Raw genomic sequence first — 19,027 nt, forward strand, 5'->3', positions numbered from 1 at the left:
GAAGAGAGGGCAACCAAATGATTTATTATTATAATAATTATCAATATCTTTCAGTCATAGGAGTAACAATTAACCCGTTAAATAATGTTGGTAATTTACTATAGTAATTTATGTAAGAGAAAGAAGTAATGTTATAACATTAAGTTGCAATGAACAGAATGAATTGTAAAAACTTACCAAAGTGATGTAGACATATCTGTTTAAAGTGATCTACATACATGAATGTTTTCTTGTGTGAAGCATACAGTTTCCTTCTTTCATTAAGTCACTTACATTTAGCATGCACAGAAATATTTTAACCCAATTAAAACTTTTATCTTTCAAGAAGTTAAGTAATTATTTTTGTTGCACTTTATATTTTAGTTCAGTAGTTCTAATGATTAAAACATAATGGAAAAAGTTGATATTATAAAGCCAGATGAACTATTTTATTGAGTAATTCTATTAAACTGAATTGTAATTACTGTCTGAAGATGAAAATGTTATCAATTCAGATTTAACAAATGGAGCAAAAATAACAATTTACATGGAGATTTAAGTTAATAAACCAGAGAAGAAAGCACAAATTCAATAAATTGATTATTAGTTTTATGTGAACTAAATTCTTTACAGTAGGTGTTTGAGAATTGCTGGTGATAAATTTGAACAATAAATGGATGTCACATAATCCACTTGTATTGAAATAATATATATACATGAATATTCAAAACAAGTCAAACCCATGTACAAAAGTTCTTTACACTATTGGTTTTCACAGTTGTACCTAAAGCTTTAAATAATTCTTTTTTTCTTCTTAAAAGTCCATACAGACTGGTTTAATTAGTTTAGAAGCCAAGTGACAAGATGAATTATTCTTCTCTATCTATGTTATTACAATGCAATCAGTGATAAAGTTGCTTATGTTAGTCTGTGGGTCACTACAGTTATATTAAGAACTTTATATACCTGTCTTCTTTTCAAAGTCCACATATATAGGTTCAATTACTTTAGAATACCCTTTGACAAGACCAATTATTATTCTTTATAATAACACTGTGAAACTTACTTTAGAAATTGTTAACTATGGCTAAACTAACAATCACACAGGCTAACTTCACTTTCACTAACTTAATCTTTCACTGATTTTAACTTCTTTCTTTATTGACACATATCTATAACACATGACAAAAACATCTAGAAATATCTAGCCCTCTAGTAGCATCAATAGCACACATAACGAGAAACCTCGGAAGCTTTGAATAAGATGACATTGACAATATTACAAAAGCTTAGTACAACAATTAAACTGTATACACAATGTAAGACTTGTACAGAGTTACATAACAAAATGTGTCATAAATAATGGATTTAAAATAGTTAACTTTTAATACACTTGTTATGAAAACTAAACAAGCATCAAACATTAAGTCACTAAATAATAGCTCTTAAACTGAACAGTCTTTTATATCCAAGAGTGATGATGAAGTCACTATTTAATACAAAGCATAAATACAGTTAACAACAATGTATATTAGATTGTTTTATAGTACTGAAGGTTACATGCACCAACTGGTTTATCTTCAGTTATTACACATACTTTCTTCTTGAAGCTTTAAAGGTTCATTTGCAGTGATATACAGGTCCAACTTTATTGCAAAACAGGTAACAAGTGTATGTGCAGACTGATGTAATTACTTAAATGCAAGTAACTCAAACTTTGATACTTGTTAAAAAATATATAAACTATATTCTTACCACATGCTTCCACAAAGTTATTAAGTTTGATTAAATATTCAATTTGGTTTTCTAAAACAAAAAAAAGTAAACTACACTAAGTGTGAAAACAAATATTATTAAAACAGAACACACTAAAAGTTGAACATCTTTAATGCATACTTACTGCAGCAAAAACAATGGAGCTGACAAGCCAAAAAAGCATTCCCCCATGGGCAAAGATATCATAATGTTTGTGAGCAATGTGGAAGTTTTCATCTGGTACAATTATTTCTAAAGCACCCTGAAAGGTAAAAAAAATGAATGTTAAACAAGAACACAGAGAACAACTAAAAACTATACAGTGTACCTTATTATGTGTTCACATATATTATATTGAAAAACAGTAAAAACAAAACACCATTATATTCTTTTCAAGTATTTTACAGTGCAAACTAAAATAGATGCATATATTATTATTAATTTAATATTTATCTTCTAATTTGTTTAAGTGTTCACAGCCTATTTTCACAACACGAGAAAAAACTGTGAATTAATTTTCACAATATATGTGTGAAAAAAGATAAATAATATAATGGAAAATGTATGTTAAAAAATCCATCATGGCTATTTTTTTCAGCTGGCAAGTCTTCAACAACTAAGAGATTAAATATAAACACAGTTTTCAATGAGGCAGTACTTTTTTAATTTGGTTTAAATTGAGTTTGTTCAATTTAAAGAAATGTTTACTTTAATGATGAAACTCATTAATGGTTGGAAGTTTAATTTCATTATTTCAAATTGGGTCCTTACTGCATGCCCCTTATTACAATTAAAATCTGACTCTTGCAAATAATGTAGCTTGAAAGAGAAATATGAAATTAATATTTTAAAAAATTAATTCTCTTATCACTTAGCTATAGCTCTTTGTCAATATTTAGACATTTACATATTTTTTCCTTTCCTTCCTCTTCCATGTTATTAATGAAATAATACATACTTATATCACTAATTCATTTACATCATGTCTACATTCCCTGAGGGCAAATAATCATCAGTGCAGTGGGAGAACGAGAGTCGAGTAAAAGTCAGGCTTCTTAATCTTTAGTGTTGAGCCAGATAAGAGACAAGATGAAAAATAAACATCCAGACTGATGACTTATATCACTAATTCATTTACACCATTTATCTGTAACCACATGTAGGTGACTCACCTTCTTTTAACCTGGTGTTCAACTGGTAGATCTATAACGTCTGTAAGCTACTCACCTTGTTGGCACATCTGTAGATAATTCAACCTGTTTGTACACATTAATACTGCTAGATTTTTATCTTGTACAATTGCACAATGTAACACAAATTTTGTTCCTGGATAGTATGCATTATTTCTTAATTGCTTATGTTGCAAAAGTACAGAAAATGGCCATTATTCCCTTCAAGCTTTGCTTCTGTGACCTGGATAATGAGATTTAGAAACTAACCTATTTTCCATGTAAAAATGAGCTAATTTGCTTATTTTCATTTACATGAGGTCTGAATGAATCAAGATTTATATGTATTTATACTAAAGTTATACAAAAATGTTTAGAAGTGAGTAATTTTTCAAGATTTTCAACTGTAATGTAAACAACTTTCACGTATCAGTCCCCAAATATAGCCTCCCATCATCTTTTCGTTGTAAGCTCCTTGATAGCAGTGTTCAAAGTCCACTATATCTTGGTTGAAGCATTCACCTTGCTCCTCCGAGTATGCTCCCATGTTCTCCTCCAATTTATCAAGATGAGCGTCAACAATATGGACTTTCAGGGACATCCTGCAGCCCATTTTGCAGTAGTTCTTCACCAAAGCCTCAACAAGTCCTGAACCACTGCGACAAAGCTCCCCCAAGCTTTTTTTTTTCCTTCCTACTGAGCTTCTTGGGGAATTCTGTGCATTCCAGGACCTTTTTTATTTGTGGTCCAATGAAGACACCAGCTTTGACCTTTACCTCAGACAGCTCAGGGAAGAAGTCTCATAGGTATTTGAAGACTGCAGACTCCTTATCAAAAGCTGTGACAAATTGTTTCATAAGACCTAATTTTATGTGCAATGGTGGAAACAACACATTCTCGAGGTCCACTAGTGGCTCACACTTGACATTGTGCCTCCTGTTGTAGTGCACTGTGGTGTCCCTGCTGTCCCAAAGGCAAAGATAACAGGGAAACTTGGTGGAGTCTCCTTGGAGACCCATCAGGTATTCCATCATTCTGAAGTTTCCAATAACCTCCCAGCCATACCTGTCATACTTCAAGGCAGATGTTGTAACAGAGTACTTTTTTGCTCTTGTTTTGGTAAATTAGCCACATACATAGCAGAATGCGTCTGGAGAATGCTTGCAGCTTCTTGATGTCATCTCTGATAAAATCAGATAGGTCTATGTGTTCATTAAGGCAGCTAGAACTAAACTGAAGTGGTGAGCCCCTGTATATATATTACTATGGAAAGTTCTTGAAAATTCTCGTAAGTTCTACAAAATTCTATAAAATTCTTGTAAGTTCTACAATATTCTAAAAAGTTCTTGAAAATTCTCTATCAGCTACTCAGCACTGAATCTACCTGGAATGTTCTAGAAAATGGATAAATTTGAAAATTTCATTACCCAAGTTGCAAAAGAGAAAAATAGGTCTTTTCAGTTTACTTAGGCATAAACAAATGGGAAATAACACTTTCTGCCCAGGAACAAGAAAAAGTAAAAATTTTGTTACATAGTGTTGTAGATGAGTTACCCTGTTGACACATGATACTATCTCTACCTAGTGTTCAATCAGCACATCTGTAAATGATTCACCCTGTTGGTAAACATTAATTCTATCAGATGTTTATCTGGTACAATTGATGATGAGTTACCCTGTTGACATATCATATAATCTCTAACTGGTCTTCAACTATTGTATTTGTAGCACCTACAGATGAGACACCAGTTAATACCCTATACATGTTATTATCTCTACCTGGTGTTAAATTGGCATATCTGGAGAATCACCTTCTGGACACATAATATTGCCTCTACTCGGTGTTCATCTGGTATATCTGTTGCAACTTCAAGTGACTTATATCTTTTGCACATGCATATTACCTCTACCTGGTATTCAGCCTGCATATTTGAAGCACCTGTAGGTAACTCATTATGCTGAAAAATATTGCCTCTACCAGATGCTCAACTGATACATCTGTAGCAACTGTAGGTGATTCAATCATTCACAAATATTCTTAATTCTGGAATGGCTCTGAGAAAATATGGCAATTTTTTTTTTAGAAAAAACAGCAATACAATATAGTTAACAAACCCAAACACTGAGTAAATTCAGAAATAACTGAAATGTGGTAAAGTTAGATATAATACCTCGACATATTAAACTGTATCCTGAGATCTTGATAAATGGTATATTGGTATGGTGCAATTACTGCTTCAGCTGCTGACAAGAAATGGTATGGTTTTATACAGCAGTCCTAACAAACTAAATCCTAAATTATTCACCAAGCTACCATCACAAGTAGCATGATTTTCTATAGAAAGACAGTATTTTAAAAGTATGTAAAATAAACAAGATCCAATGACATAAACAAGACTTGCAGATATTCAGCAATAGAAGCATCTATAAGTGATTTACCATGTTAACACATATATCTCCTACCACACAGAGTCCCCAGCTGGTACAGCGGTAAGTCTACGGATTTACAATGCTAAAATCAGAGGTTTGATTCCCCTTGGTGGACACAGCAGATAGCTCGATGTGGCTTTGCTATAAGAAAACACACACCCTATCCTATAGTACAGCAACTGTTGGTGACTAAACATGTTGAGATATTACCTTTAATTGGTACTAAGCTGGTGCATCTGTAGGTAACTCATCATGCTGACATATATAGCTTCTAACTGGTTGTGAGATAGTGTATCTGTAGCATTTTTACATGACTCATATTGTTGATACATGCACTAACTGGTTCATCTTCAGTTATTGCACATATTTTCTTCTTGAAGTTTTAAAGGTTCATTTATTGTAATGTTGTGTAATGCAGAATCTATTCTTTCAAGAGAATTTAACTGGATTAAAATAACTGACCTGCTACTGCATGCATCACCCACTGAACATGGCATGCTAGTCGGGTGATATGACAGGAATGGTCCTACGAAAGAAGGTCCAAGATTCAAAAACAAGGTGCCCTGAAACAAGTGCCTCCTTGATGAGAAACACAAGACACCACCACAAATTTATCAGAGTAAAGCCTGACAATTTTTCCCTTAATAAGCCCATATCATGAAGTATTGCCTATTGAAGAGCAAGAACTACAACACTGTGAAGGAAAACCTCATAATCCATGCACACAACTTGGAATTCTTGTTGTTGATATATGCACCCCATTCTTAAAGCAACACATTTGTGAAGAGGTGGAACTACCTAACAGTGATAGACTAAATCACAAAGTTCCAACAACCTTGTCAGATAATACACAACTGTATCTTCATTTAACTGAGAAGTGAACTTCACTTCATGAACAACACTATGCATGAATGGAAAGAAAAATAAAACTTTTCTCTCAGACAGTTCAGACATAAAGTTCAAGCTCAAAAACAACTGGGGAAAGACCCACATCACATTCTTGACGAACCAACAGAAGAGAACTAATCAAAGGTAGCTTATCCCAAAGTGGTCTCCTTATTGTTTTCACATGTCATTTAAAGATTGTGTTGATTATTGTTGATTTGAACAACATTTGGTCAGATAAGTTTGTTTCATTAGAGCAAAGCACTGTTGGGCTATTTGTTCTGTCCACTATAGGGAAATGAATTACAAATTTCAGTGTTGCAAGAACATAAACTCACCACTGTATCACAGGGAAACTGAAAAACTAAAACACTAAATGAAAGTGCAGGAAAAGCACATATGAATTCTCTCGAGACATCATTTCATACATAAATTCCAATATTTCAATGGACAGCAGACAAAGGAATATTTTCATAAACTCAATACTTATGGAAAATGTTGGAAATAAGCTTGTAGCTTACATTAAGCAAGAAATGAGAAACACTATGATGAAATAATCATAAAATCACTGTTGCTCCACTAAGTTCTATCATGTAATCCACTTACTTTAAATTTAAAATGTAAAAAACAATCAAAAAGGGAGAATTTACCCAAGCAAACCAGCATTACTCAAGCCATGGAACATACAAGACAATCACAGAAGTAGTCTTATAATTGAAAACTAAGTATGAAACATCATGTAAAGAGGCAGAAAAGTACCAAAATGTTTATAAATCACAGAATATTAAAATTTCACCTCATATACAGCCAGACAATCCCAAATCTGGCAATTAAAAACAGGAATATTCCAGAAACTGCTCTTCTGGTAATCACTCTGTGAGTTTGGAGCAATTCCTTTTACTAGATGTTTTTTGGATACTGATGCACACTTTCAACTTGAAATTACTGCACTAAAAATTATTGTACACAATAAAAAATGTCTTTTGGGTTTAATTTTAAACTAATTACCAGCATACCCACTTTACTTAGGAGGCATGGTGAGTTGATGTAGTGCATGCATTGTTAGTTCAAGTCTGCCCTTTGGTTGTGCAATCCTTTCTCCGTATTAACTTAAATTTTTGTTCATTTTCCCACTGTGAAACTATCCAAAAGACACATAAGTAACAATCATATGTACGTATTACACACTTTATATATTTAATCAGTATATGCCTGGCCAAATGACCAAAAGCTAAAATATTTCACAACCTGGCATGGCTCAGGCTCCAAGCATTCTGGATTTAGGATCAGGTATGTGTAATACAAATTTTTACCCATGTAAATGTTAATATTATGAAAAAATTTAATCCACATTTAATTTTATTTAGAACATCTTTCTGTCTACAATTCAAGTTCTTTACTGAGGAAGAAAAATTTAATAATACTGGATTATTGAACATTTATAAAAAAACTAATACAAAACCAAAATCATACAACATTCACTTTATGTACAAAAACAGATAAAAATATCTGAAATAAAAACTTTAAACATTTCAAAAAAACTCCTGGACTCAAATGATGATAAACACTTGAATATATGTGATTTCACTGGCTAAACATGTCTTATAAGCATTTACAATGTCAGAAAAATGTACTTTTAAGAAGTCTTAATATGAAACAGTAAAAACCCTATAATGAGCACTTCTGAAAGGTAGATCTTTTAGAAGTGCTTCGGTTATATAAATAAATATTCAAACTTGTAAACTAAGAAACACTAAGACAGATTGAAATAATACATCTGATTGTCTTAAATCACATTCTAAAACAAGTTTCAAATATGGCCAAAACACCTTGTATACACACACACACAATAAAGGTAAGCTTGAATTGAAGTGGTGAAAGAAAGATATGACTATATACATTACAAACTCTTATCGTTGGAAGCTATGTAGAAATGATATTTAAAAATGACTCTCCTACAAATATTACATGTGAAGGACATGAAATTGTTTTACAGATGTATGTATTATCAAATTAACTGGAGATCATGAAAACAGAGAGAAGTAACAGAAGTAAATCTTCAGCAGAAATATCTTTAAGTAAAACTAACCTAGTTTTATTTTATAGAATCCTGTGCTACATTTTAAAAAAATTACAATTTCTTTGTCCTCATAAAATATTGGGCCCTTTAAAGCTGTACTGAAAAGTAAACAATTTACCTGTGTACTGGAGTAAGCCAACGAGATAAAGGACGTGACAAGAAGGACTCGTCTGATGCTTGTACTACTATCCAGGTGCCCTAAACATATTTCATTACTTTAGATTATGCAAGATTCATCTTAAGCCAATAAATAATAAATTCAATTTTCCTAATCTTAAGGTTAACTGATAGCTTATTCGTAGGTAAATGCTGTCTGAAATTGTAATTTGTTAGAACTATATTAAAACAGTTACACTGTGGAATTAATTTAGGGATCTTTTCAAAGTACTGTTTGATAAAAAAACAAAATAAATGTTTTAATTTTCTTACCAAACCCTCCAAATTAAAAATGTTTATTATATTTTAATTCAAAATTCAACATACCATGCCACAAACCTGTATAATTTCTTTGCATACATAATTATTAAGACCCACAGTCAAGAAAAACCAACCCTTCTTAGCATTGTGTCAAATTTTGAAATATTATGTCCAAGAAGATGATAATTGGTAGAAATAAATTACTTGACTTTACTATGAAGTATGAAGAAAGATACAGCTGTATATAGTAGTAATGGTTTCAGATCTTCAGTATTTCCATCTTTTCCAGAATCAATATTGTAAACCTAGCTTTCTTTTAATCTATTTCAATTTTGACCTCTCAGATCACTTGTCCTTCTCATTACTCTTCTTTCTTCACTTTCAACATCATTTCTCTGCTTCCAATTAACATGATTTACTTTACTCAATCACAAATCTAAAGGTAAGCAGCATCTACAAACACCACAGGTGAAACAGTCTCCTGGCAAGGCATTTTACAGATTTCACTTATGAGTATATTTTTTTTAATCAGAAGAAAAAGCTTTTTTAGATTGTGCTGTTGGGTTATAGTTATGTAAGCTGGTGCCTCCAATACATTTTTTGAGTCTGATGTTTTTTTTCCTAAATTTGGGTCAGTTTTTTGTGACCAGGGGTCTTAAAAGAAGAACACAGTGAAGTTCCATCACTCTCTGGTAATTACAAATCAAGTAACATGTGTCTATAGAAAGGGGGAATGCATAATTGTTATAATTCTGATGGCTTTAATGTATGCATTTCCATATGACTAATTTACATTTTTTTATTTTTTGGAATATTCAAATGAAGTATTATCAACCAGCTACCTAAATATGCAAGATAACAAAACAAAAACCACCCTATCCCCCTCCCCCACATCCCTCAGTTAATTTCTTTCATTTTTATTAGACATTGAACTTTTGAGATCATCTCTGAGAGCAGTGTTTTCCAAACTGTAGTTATGTAACCCTGGGGACATGTACCGGTGACTAGGGATATATGGCCCATTAGTGCAAAAATTAAAAAATAATGATAGAAGAAACATAAGAGCTAGAAACAATGATAACCTAACAAAACTATTGCTTTACTCTCTCAAGCTTGTTTTTGCTCTCACAATTATTCACTCATTTTCATTTTTAAAAAAATTATGAAAAGCAAGTAAAGAAAATGTTGATTTTGCTGTTATAACATGAGAAAATTATTTTAATGTAAATGGATGGTGCAATGAAAACTTTGCTGAGTTAGAGAGTACTGCTATTCAAAGTTTGAAAAACTCCCTCTCAGAGTTTCTAGTAGAAATGATTGTTTATTAAATTGTTTAAACTATATGAAAACAGTTACACTGTGGTATTAATTTACAGTGTTAAATCAGCAATACAGTTTCTTCAATTGTTAAAACTATACTGAAATAGCAGAATTAATTTAGAGTGTATACAGTAAATTATTTATCACGTTCTGTCAATTAAAGAAACTAGTTGAAGCTTGTATATTAAAATGAATTATTTTAAAACTTACAGGCTTACTGAGCAGGTGACTACAAACATTCTATCTTATTGAACAGGTTTTACAACATTTCAGATTCTGGTCCAAAAATGATTAAACTAAGATAGAAAATTATCTATATAACACAAAAACTAAACATATGTCCACAATCTTCTTACAAATCTATAGTTACAAGACAGCATTTCCTGTGAATTAGGTAATGGTAAAGATTAACATGAGTGACAGGTGTTATGTAAAGATTCTCTTTTTAAACCTGTGAAGTTATCATTGTTTCACCAAGTTATAAAGTTACACACTATTTGTCATAAAAAAATAAACAAAGTGCAAATAACTGGAAAAAAAAAATATAGGGAAAAAATCATAACATGACATATGAAACACTAAACTTTTAATATACATTTTCTTATTTTAGGCATGAAACACTCACCAAAGGCTAGGCCAAATACTAGAACACTCATTTCTGTGGAGAGAAGAAAGAATCGTACTATCACCCAAAGAATCTGTAACATGAACACAAAACCAAATATGTAACAAACTACTTGTATTTACATGTAGATACAAAAACAACATGCAATCCATAAATTAGCTGACTTTAATAAATGCAATATTACCTTGTACAAAATTTCCAAACAGTCTATAGCCATAGGTGAATTACACCTTTTCTTAATTTTAGATACGTAACTGATTGTGGCACTGTCAAAGCACAAGAAACTTAAGTTAATACTGCTATGTGGCAGAGAATGATACTGCTAATTAATAATTTAGGAAGAATGCTGCTTTATTTAACATGCACCACCCAGATAGAGAGAAAGAGAGAGAGAGATAATTTACAAGATGAAAATAGTTAAACTCAGACATAGCATCTATTTCAGAATCTGATGATAACAAATCGTCACTAGCTAAAATTTCAGTCAGAACTGATGTAGCTGTGTTTGTTTGATTCCATTATTTCAGTGGTAAAAACTGCTATTGCACCACCAGTAAACAGCCATATAACCAAAACATCTGGTAAGCAACATAGAATAGCTTTAAAAGGAGAAATAATTGCTCAGACAAGATAAAACAACCTCTCCATTTCAGAAACAGTCAAACAATATCAGAATGAGTTAACTCATTTTCCTCGGTTAAGGGATTAACCTTGTTTTGAATTACAAGGATAGCAGGTGGAACCCACTTTGTAAATACTAGCTGATGTGCTTATGGTTCCAAACTGTGTATTGGAACTTCATATACTGATGCCTGACATAAAGCAGTAGACAAGTTTTGGTGTTATTATGAAAAGAAGAAATATTTTATCACCATAATGATGTTAATTGTATTAGTTTTTTATGTGTATTTACTTCACTTGTATAATTATTTCAAATTAAATTCTTATTTTTCAGATTAGTTGCAAAGTTTCAAACATTTAGCAATTATGTATAAACAATCACCAGACAATATTTTAACAATCATCACAGTTCAGACAAAATTAATCAATCAATGACTAACAGTAATTGATCCAGAAATCACATACGGTGCCATACTAAAGATTAGATGAGAATCTTACATTCACAGGGGTTACGGAAAGGCCCATTGTAAGGTATTGGAATGGGAGAAGACAATAGAATGTCATTAATGAGTTCCAGAAAACTGTACTCTTCTTACTAGTGGAGTGTCTCAAGGGTCAGTTCTTGGGCCTTTGTTCTTTTTTTTCATTTACATTAATGGTATTAATAGGGGAATAACTGGTAAACTAGTAAAATTTGCCAACAACACAAAATTCTTGGGGATTTCTAGTTGTATTGAAGATATTCAAGTAGTACAGAACTGTGATAAATTGGTGAGTTGTACAAATATCTGGAAAATGGTCTAAATTTAAATTTGACAAACAATAAGATGAGTCACTCAACAGCACAACTGTAATAAAGGATTTTGGTATAATGGTGGATAAGACAATTCACTGAAGCAGTGCTCTGTTGCTAGAAGTATAGCTAATATAAATTTAGGTATCTGTAAGTATATGAATTAGAAACCAAAAGAGGTAGTTATCTCTGTATAGAAATCTCTAGTTTTACCTTATTTGGAATATTATTTTCAGTTTTAATCTCTTTGACCAAAACAGAATATTCACTTAGATCAATGTGGTTCAAAGAAGAACAATCAGGATGCTCCCTGGAATGGAAGGGTTATCTTAAAAAAAGATACCTTAAACTCTATTTGCTAATTTTCCCTTAAGAAAATATAGGTAAGAACTGATTTTATTGAAGTTTACAAACAACAGAGTAAAGGCCTATCATTTTTCCAGCTATATTCTGAAGATAATAGGTTGAAAGAACAAAAGTTTAAGATTTGTATAAGACAGAATAGGCTTCAGTCAAGACAATTTTATTTTTCTAACAGTGTGATCAACTCACGGAATTAGTTTCTCTCAACTGTAGTGATGATCAACATTTTAGACTATTTTTAAATGGGATAACTAGTTTCTTGAAAAATAAATGGTAGGTTTAAATTTTTATTTTCCTCAGATGTGGTTGTGCAAGGACATCCTCCAAGGAATTATTGTCCCTGAATATAATGAACAATCACTAAAATTCAATTACATTTGTTTCTTTAGAATTAAGCCCAAAGGTACATAATGGGCTATTTGTACTCTGCCCACCACGAGTACTGAAACCTTGTTTCTAATGGTGCGAGTCTACAGACATATTGTTGTGCCACTGGGGGGCAAATTGATTAGATTCAGAGAACACTGATAACAAGATTTACTCAACAATTTCACGCTAAAAGTTAAAAGAGGGAGAGAAGTTAAAGTAGGGGAATATTTGGAGAAGGGATCCATAATTAGGCTTCATCTTTTAGTACATGAAAAATAAAGAAGTGGAAACCATACTAAACATATATCTAAACAGTTTACATGACAAATTCAACAACCAGCCATGAACATTTTTTTTATTTAATTCTACCAGTTTCCTTTACAATTCTGTTTTAAATCACATGTACAACTTGGTTGTTGGCTCACCATTTCTGTTTCTAAATACTATAGTGTACTCAGATATAAAACTGTTACAAAATAATCAGTCTTGCTAATTCAAGATGTTACCATCTATTCCTTTTACTTGTTATATAAGTGTTAAGTGTGATACCTTAATCTTGTAATGTCCATAACAACAAAGCAAGTAATCTTACCTTAGTCAAGTAAGACCCAAAATGTACACAAACCACAAATAAGATATTTTCCTTAAAAGACTATGATTACTTAACTGTTCTCTAGAGTGGAAAAGAAATAAACAATTATTAAACTGTCTGTATATATGTCAATCAGTTTAAAGTAAGTTCTTACCTTATCTGTCACATCTCCAGCAAACACTGCTGCATTCACTGTCATGGAAACGATACAACGAATCACACTGATGACAGCATTTACAAAAACCTGAAACATAAATCAACTTTATGTATTCCATGGGGTAGACAGGAAAGTAGAAATGCCTCACTTAATTTCAGTTTAAAGTGTTTGTTAAAAACATATTTTTGAAGTATGTGTGTGTGTTTTCTTATAGCAAAGCCATATTAGGCTATCTGCTGAGTTCACCAAGTGAAACTGATCCCCTGATTTTAGCATTGTAAATCCATAGACTTACCATTGTAACAGCGGGGAACATTTTTGAAGTGAATTTAAATTTATTTAACAAACAATAATACACTTCTATTATGGTTTTATCTAAAATCCCTAAAATTTAATAAACATGAGACCCAAGGAGCAGCAAAATATTTGCCACTCTCGGTCTCCTGAAAGAAAATCTATGTGAATACCTATATGGGCTCAGTCAAAGGGGTTGATCCTGTATCTCTGAAGTTATACAATGAATACTTCATAAACTTTGACAAGCTTTTAGTAAGCATTACAAGTCTGTTGTGGACAAAATGTCTGATCTTTAGTAACCATGTTTCTAAGAATTCTTGATGCATTTACTGAGTCAGCCTAATTGAAAGGTGATTTTCAAACTAAAAATAAAAATGCTATTTTTTTATCCAACTAGTTTTCATATTACCAGGCCTCAAGATCCTCCTAACTCAATATCAAAACTTCTTTTGGACAAAGCTATAATTTTCCTACACTTTAAATATATTTCCAACAGGCACTTACTTTTGTTCACATACACAGCTATTCTCAATCAGTGCTACCCCCTATTTGCAAAATTTGTTTGCATTTCATAAGCCTTTCACTCATACATACCCTCAGTTCACATGGTTTAACTGATTCTCACATGCAAATTATCATGCAACAAACCTCCATCAACAGTAGCACCACACATCTATGTGACTCCCTCTGTGCTACCAGTTTGAGTTTAAGATGAAATGTAAACACCAATTGACAGTAGGAAGAAAGGATAAAAAGTGTTAGAGGCAAATAGTTGTTGGAAATACATTTTCAGTGTGGGAAAATTATAACTTCTGACACGGTACCTCACTTCCACTCACATGCATAGCTGGAATTTCACATTGAATAGGTGGAGGGACTGGTGCAGGAGAGAAAGTAGAAGCATCCAAATGACACTCTCTAATGAGGGGATTATACATGGGAGATTAAACCTGATATACTCATTGCTAAGATGTAGAAAAGATGTGACAGAATCAGGCAGAAAATTATGTGGAGCACATCCCAATGGGAGAGAAATGGTTGGACAGTGATCATAGGCACAATATATTAAAGTTTCAATCTTCCTAATGAACAAAATGTAGGTAAAATAAGGGATGTGCCCAAAGGTGTAGTGTGGATAGGGTGCAACAGACCATATACGGCAAGTCAGTTGCACCCAAAACTAGACAACTAGAAGCTAACACTCATATAGGGTAGGATGAGGATAACATTGCTGATGAGTCAACTATGATTCAAAATGCAAACGCTAAGAACTGACATTAAAATAGAGGTAGGAAGGATGATCATACTTTCTTTTCCCCAAATTCAGCTGACCAGAAGGAGAAATCCCACAACCAATTTGTGAACAGTGCATATATGGGCAGAATGGAATACATGTATATCCACAACCATCAGTTTCTAATTTAGCAATTACAGTGAAAGATTGTTAAAACGCTTGGCAGATGTCAGAAACATGTAGGAACAGGAAAGTATAATCAAGTTAACTGACAAAACTGATATTGTAGTGGTCAATTTTCTGTAAAATATTTAAAAGATGGATTTTATTTCCTGCCATTAGTAAGAAAGAAATTGAGCCAGATTTGGCAATGGTGAATAAACCTAAAGATGACCTTGATGAGTAACTTATGAAACATTTATGTTAGATTAAACAACAGGAATCTACAATGGTGCATTTGAAACAAAAGTGCAAAGCTGATTAAAAAAAAATCAAATCAAAGATAATTGAATGAATCTTTTAATCAATAAGTTTAAGGTTTAGTATTATATTGCTTTTCAGTACGATAAAGAAAATTAAGGAAAGATTATATAATAAACAGCAATGAAAGGTTAAAATAACAAGTGAAAAAATTCTGTTAAATCTTCAGGAAAAAAGAAAAAAACATGTTTGAAAACAAGAAGTGACAAAGTAAGGATTAGCTTGTGATTAAAAGCTAGTGACCATGGGGATCACTGTGCACTGAGAATGTATCATCTTCCCACTGGTGGAGGACTATAATTTAATGACAGGTTGGTGCAATATGTGTTGACAAATGACACACATATCAGAACTAGGAATGGAAATAAAATATTAAACCCCTAAACCTGAGGCTAGATAGAGCTCTGATATTGTTGTTTCACATTTTTGCACAAAGCTGTAAAAGGCTATCTGAGCTTGCTGTCTTTGAATAAACAGGCTAAAGGAAAAAGTCAGTCAACAGGACCCAGTGCCAACCCTTGGGCTACTCATATTAAACATGATTAGATTAACACTCTTATAAAACATCTGTTACTGCCCCAAAGTGCATATGACACAAACCATGGACTCTCAGAATCACAGTCTGGTGCACTAAACTAGTAGACAATGCACAGTCCAAGCCCTAAGGAAAATGTGGCATAGAACCAATAAGTAAAATAATCTTATTCACTATAATAGCAACCTCCTGTACTCAGAATCAAATCTTGCAATTTAAATAACTGAAAGGTGTGTGTAATGGGCACTGATACTTGACAGTAATATGTAAACCTACCTTCTTAAATGTGTATGCCTTCTAATTTTTACACTACACTACTAGTGTAAAACTGCTACACTACTAATAAATTTACCAGTGTTACTTATTGTAAAATAAATTTGACCATGTAAAATGTACTAGCAAAGTACAGATATCACAATATAACAAGTCGTGTGATAGGCTGGGACATCATAAAATAAAGATTATAGATCACACGATGCATCATGTAAAAATCATTTTTAGAATGAGATTTGAATGGGGTTACAAAACTGAGTGGTAGCCAAGAAAAAGTGAAGAGAGAAGCTAAAAGTATGAATTATGCCATAATGGTTTACAGTTATAATGAAGTCACATAAACTATTGTATTTAAAAATCAGTTTAAGAAAATCCTGATCTACTCATTTTGCACTCAGGTTATAACGTCTTTTTATATTAAACCTATTTTTCATCCTTTCTTTATTTTAGAAATGTTTACAAAAAATTATTTTAATAATATAATTGTTACAATCAAAACTCACCAGAATATAAAAAGCAGAAAATATAGGACTGCTTGTAGCCCGCAATTTTAGTCGAGCACGGTCGAAACGAATTGCAAGAAATAACAGGAATAAAAGATTTGGAACAAGTATACTTAAGTCCCAAATACGAACTCTAGAAAATAAAAAAAGACAAACAACCCTATATCATTTATCTATCTACATAAGCTTACTACTTCTATAAACACACCTATGTCATAAGAATATTATTTATGTGAATTTAACACATATTTTACTTCATTTGTGCTCTAGACTTTAAAGTAAAAACAACTGTTTTTAATGAATTTTAAATCAATACATATACTAGGCCTAAAAATATTTTCATTTAGTCATAGCAAAAGTTGTCTAATTTATGTAAAGTACATTTTATCAGCACATGTAACTTTAAATGTAGTTTCTCTATACGTGGCTGATTCTACAAAAATGAATATTATTCTTTTCCCTCAGTAAGTACATGTGCATATACAACTCTTTCCAAAAATCTGTGATGTAGATGAAGAAATACTGACATTTGGCAACTATTAATTTTTTTTAAACACAAATAGTGGAGGGAATATGTATTGAATGAAAAATCATACTACCTTTATTTTCCCAATAGATGTTCATATTCAAGAAAATTAGGCATACTTTTATTTTTATTTCAATTTTTGGAGGCTTATATACAATAACAATATTCTAACACCTTGATGTGTTTACACAGTACTAAATCATCAGAAATGTACAAGTCTGCTGGTGTCATCAAAGTTATGTTATCTGAAACTTTTTAGAACTGTCTTAACATTCTGTAAATTTTCTTATCAACTTGTTTCTGTACATGTAACAACATTCATCTTTAAAAAAACCCAACAAAATATGTTCCTTCTGTAGTCACCCATACACAGTTACGAACAAACATGTACAACTGATTCTGTGATGGTAACATATACTTAAAAAAGTTGCCATGAAAACACACTTTTCTAATAAAACGCTTCTACTTACAACAAAAAAATACAAATGTAACTGACTTCATTATATATTCTATGCACTTGATAACATCTGTTCAATCTGGTAATATCAAAATGATTAAACCTCATGGACCAATTTATTATACAACTTACATGTGCATGCACTTTGTGACTTATTTTATTCTGTCTATTACATATAGTATATTACACTTTCTAATCAATATCTGACAAACCAGGGAGCTATAATCCATTTGGATCTATACAAATAACATATATTACAAGTTGTATTCTTTTCAGAAAGTAAAACAACAGACTTAAATTTCTTTCCTTAATCCATTGCCTTAACACACAAGCTATTTCTTACATGATTACAGCAAATGAGCGTTTTCTAATCACGTAATTAAAATTTAATATTCTAGATAGAGTAACATCATTGTCACTTATTTATGTATGTCACAGTTCATTAAATTGCAAATTAATCATTATATATACTGTAAATGCTTTAAGAGAGACCAAATGGTGCATATATACACTTGTTTGAATTTTATGCATAACTACATGAGGGCTATCTGCATTAACTGCCCCTAAGTTTAAGGCTAGGGGAAGGTTGCTAATTATCACCACCCACTGCAAACTTTTGGGTTATTCTTTCATCCACAAATAGTGGGATTAACTTACATATGATAATGCCCTTACTGCTGAAAGAGAAGGCAGATTTGGTGGGACAGGGAATTGATCCTGTGACCCTTAGATTGCAACTTAAGCACCGGCACTACCTGTCCATGTTGAGTCAATATATACATGTATATATATTCACAATACAAACATATAACAACATAATTATATGAAACATTCATCTTTTGATCATAATGATAAATCAGTTTTTAAAACTGTACAAAATACAAAATATAGTGAGTTTTTCATAAAAACAAAATATCAATACAACATATAATCCTTGAGTTTCACATGATAAAATAACAAATCTTTTTAATTATTGTTTTAATATTTCATAAACAATACTTTACAAATAAACATGAAACTAAACAAAGGTTTGTCATACTCTGAAAGTATAAATTTAGATAATGAATAATAATATACAAGTTCCACCTAGAACTGTGCAATTAAATCAAATATGCAGGAGCAGCGAATTTTTAAAATTATTGTGCCATAAAGTCAATTATCAACTGC

General features: G+C 31.8%; 1 protein-coding gene across 4 annotated transcripts in view; it reads right to left on the reverse strand.

Moving 5' to 3' along the window:
• Positions 1 to 19,027, reverse strand: part of LOC143237936 (transmembrane protein adipocyte-associated 1 homolog) — a 57,066-nt gene that overhangs the window by 31,494 nt on the left and 6,545 nt on the right. For all 4 annotated transcript variants that reach the window (XR_013020342.1, XM_076477700.1, XM_076477698.1 and 1 more), the window contains exons 3-7: positions 16,878 to 17,010; positions 13,553 to 13,642; positions 10,661 to 10,733; positions 8,417 to 8,496; positions 1,880 to 1,996 (exon numbers count right to left, since the gene is read on the reverse strand). Coding sequence is in view for 3 of the 4 variants with exons in the window: in XM_076477700.1 (XP_076333815.1) it covers positions 1,880 to 1,996; positions 8,417 to 8,496; positions 10,661 to 10,733; positions 13,553 to 13,642; positions 16,878 to 17,010 (493 nt within the window). In the remaining variant the exon portion in view is untranslated. The remainder of the gene's footprint in view (positions 1 to 1,879; positions 1,997 to 8,416; positions 8,497 to 10,660; positions 10,734 to 13,552; positions 13,643 to 16,877; positions 17,011 to 19,027) is intronic.

Source organism: Tachypleus tridentatus, chromosome 13, assembly GCF_004210375.1.
Source record: "Tachypleus tridentatus isolate NWPU-2018 chromosome 13, ASM421037v1, whole genome shotgun sequence".
Lineage (NCBI taxonomy): Eukaryota > Metazoa > Arthropoda > Merostomata > Xiphosura > Limulidae > Tachypleus > Tachypleus tridentatus.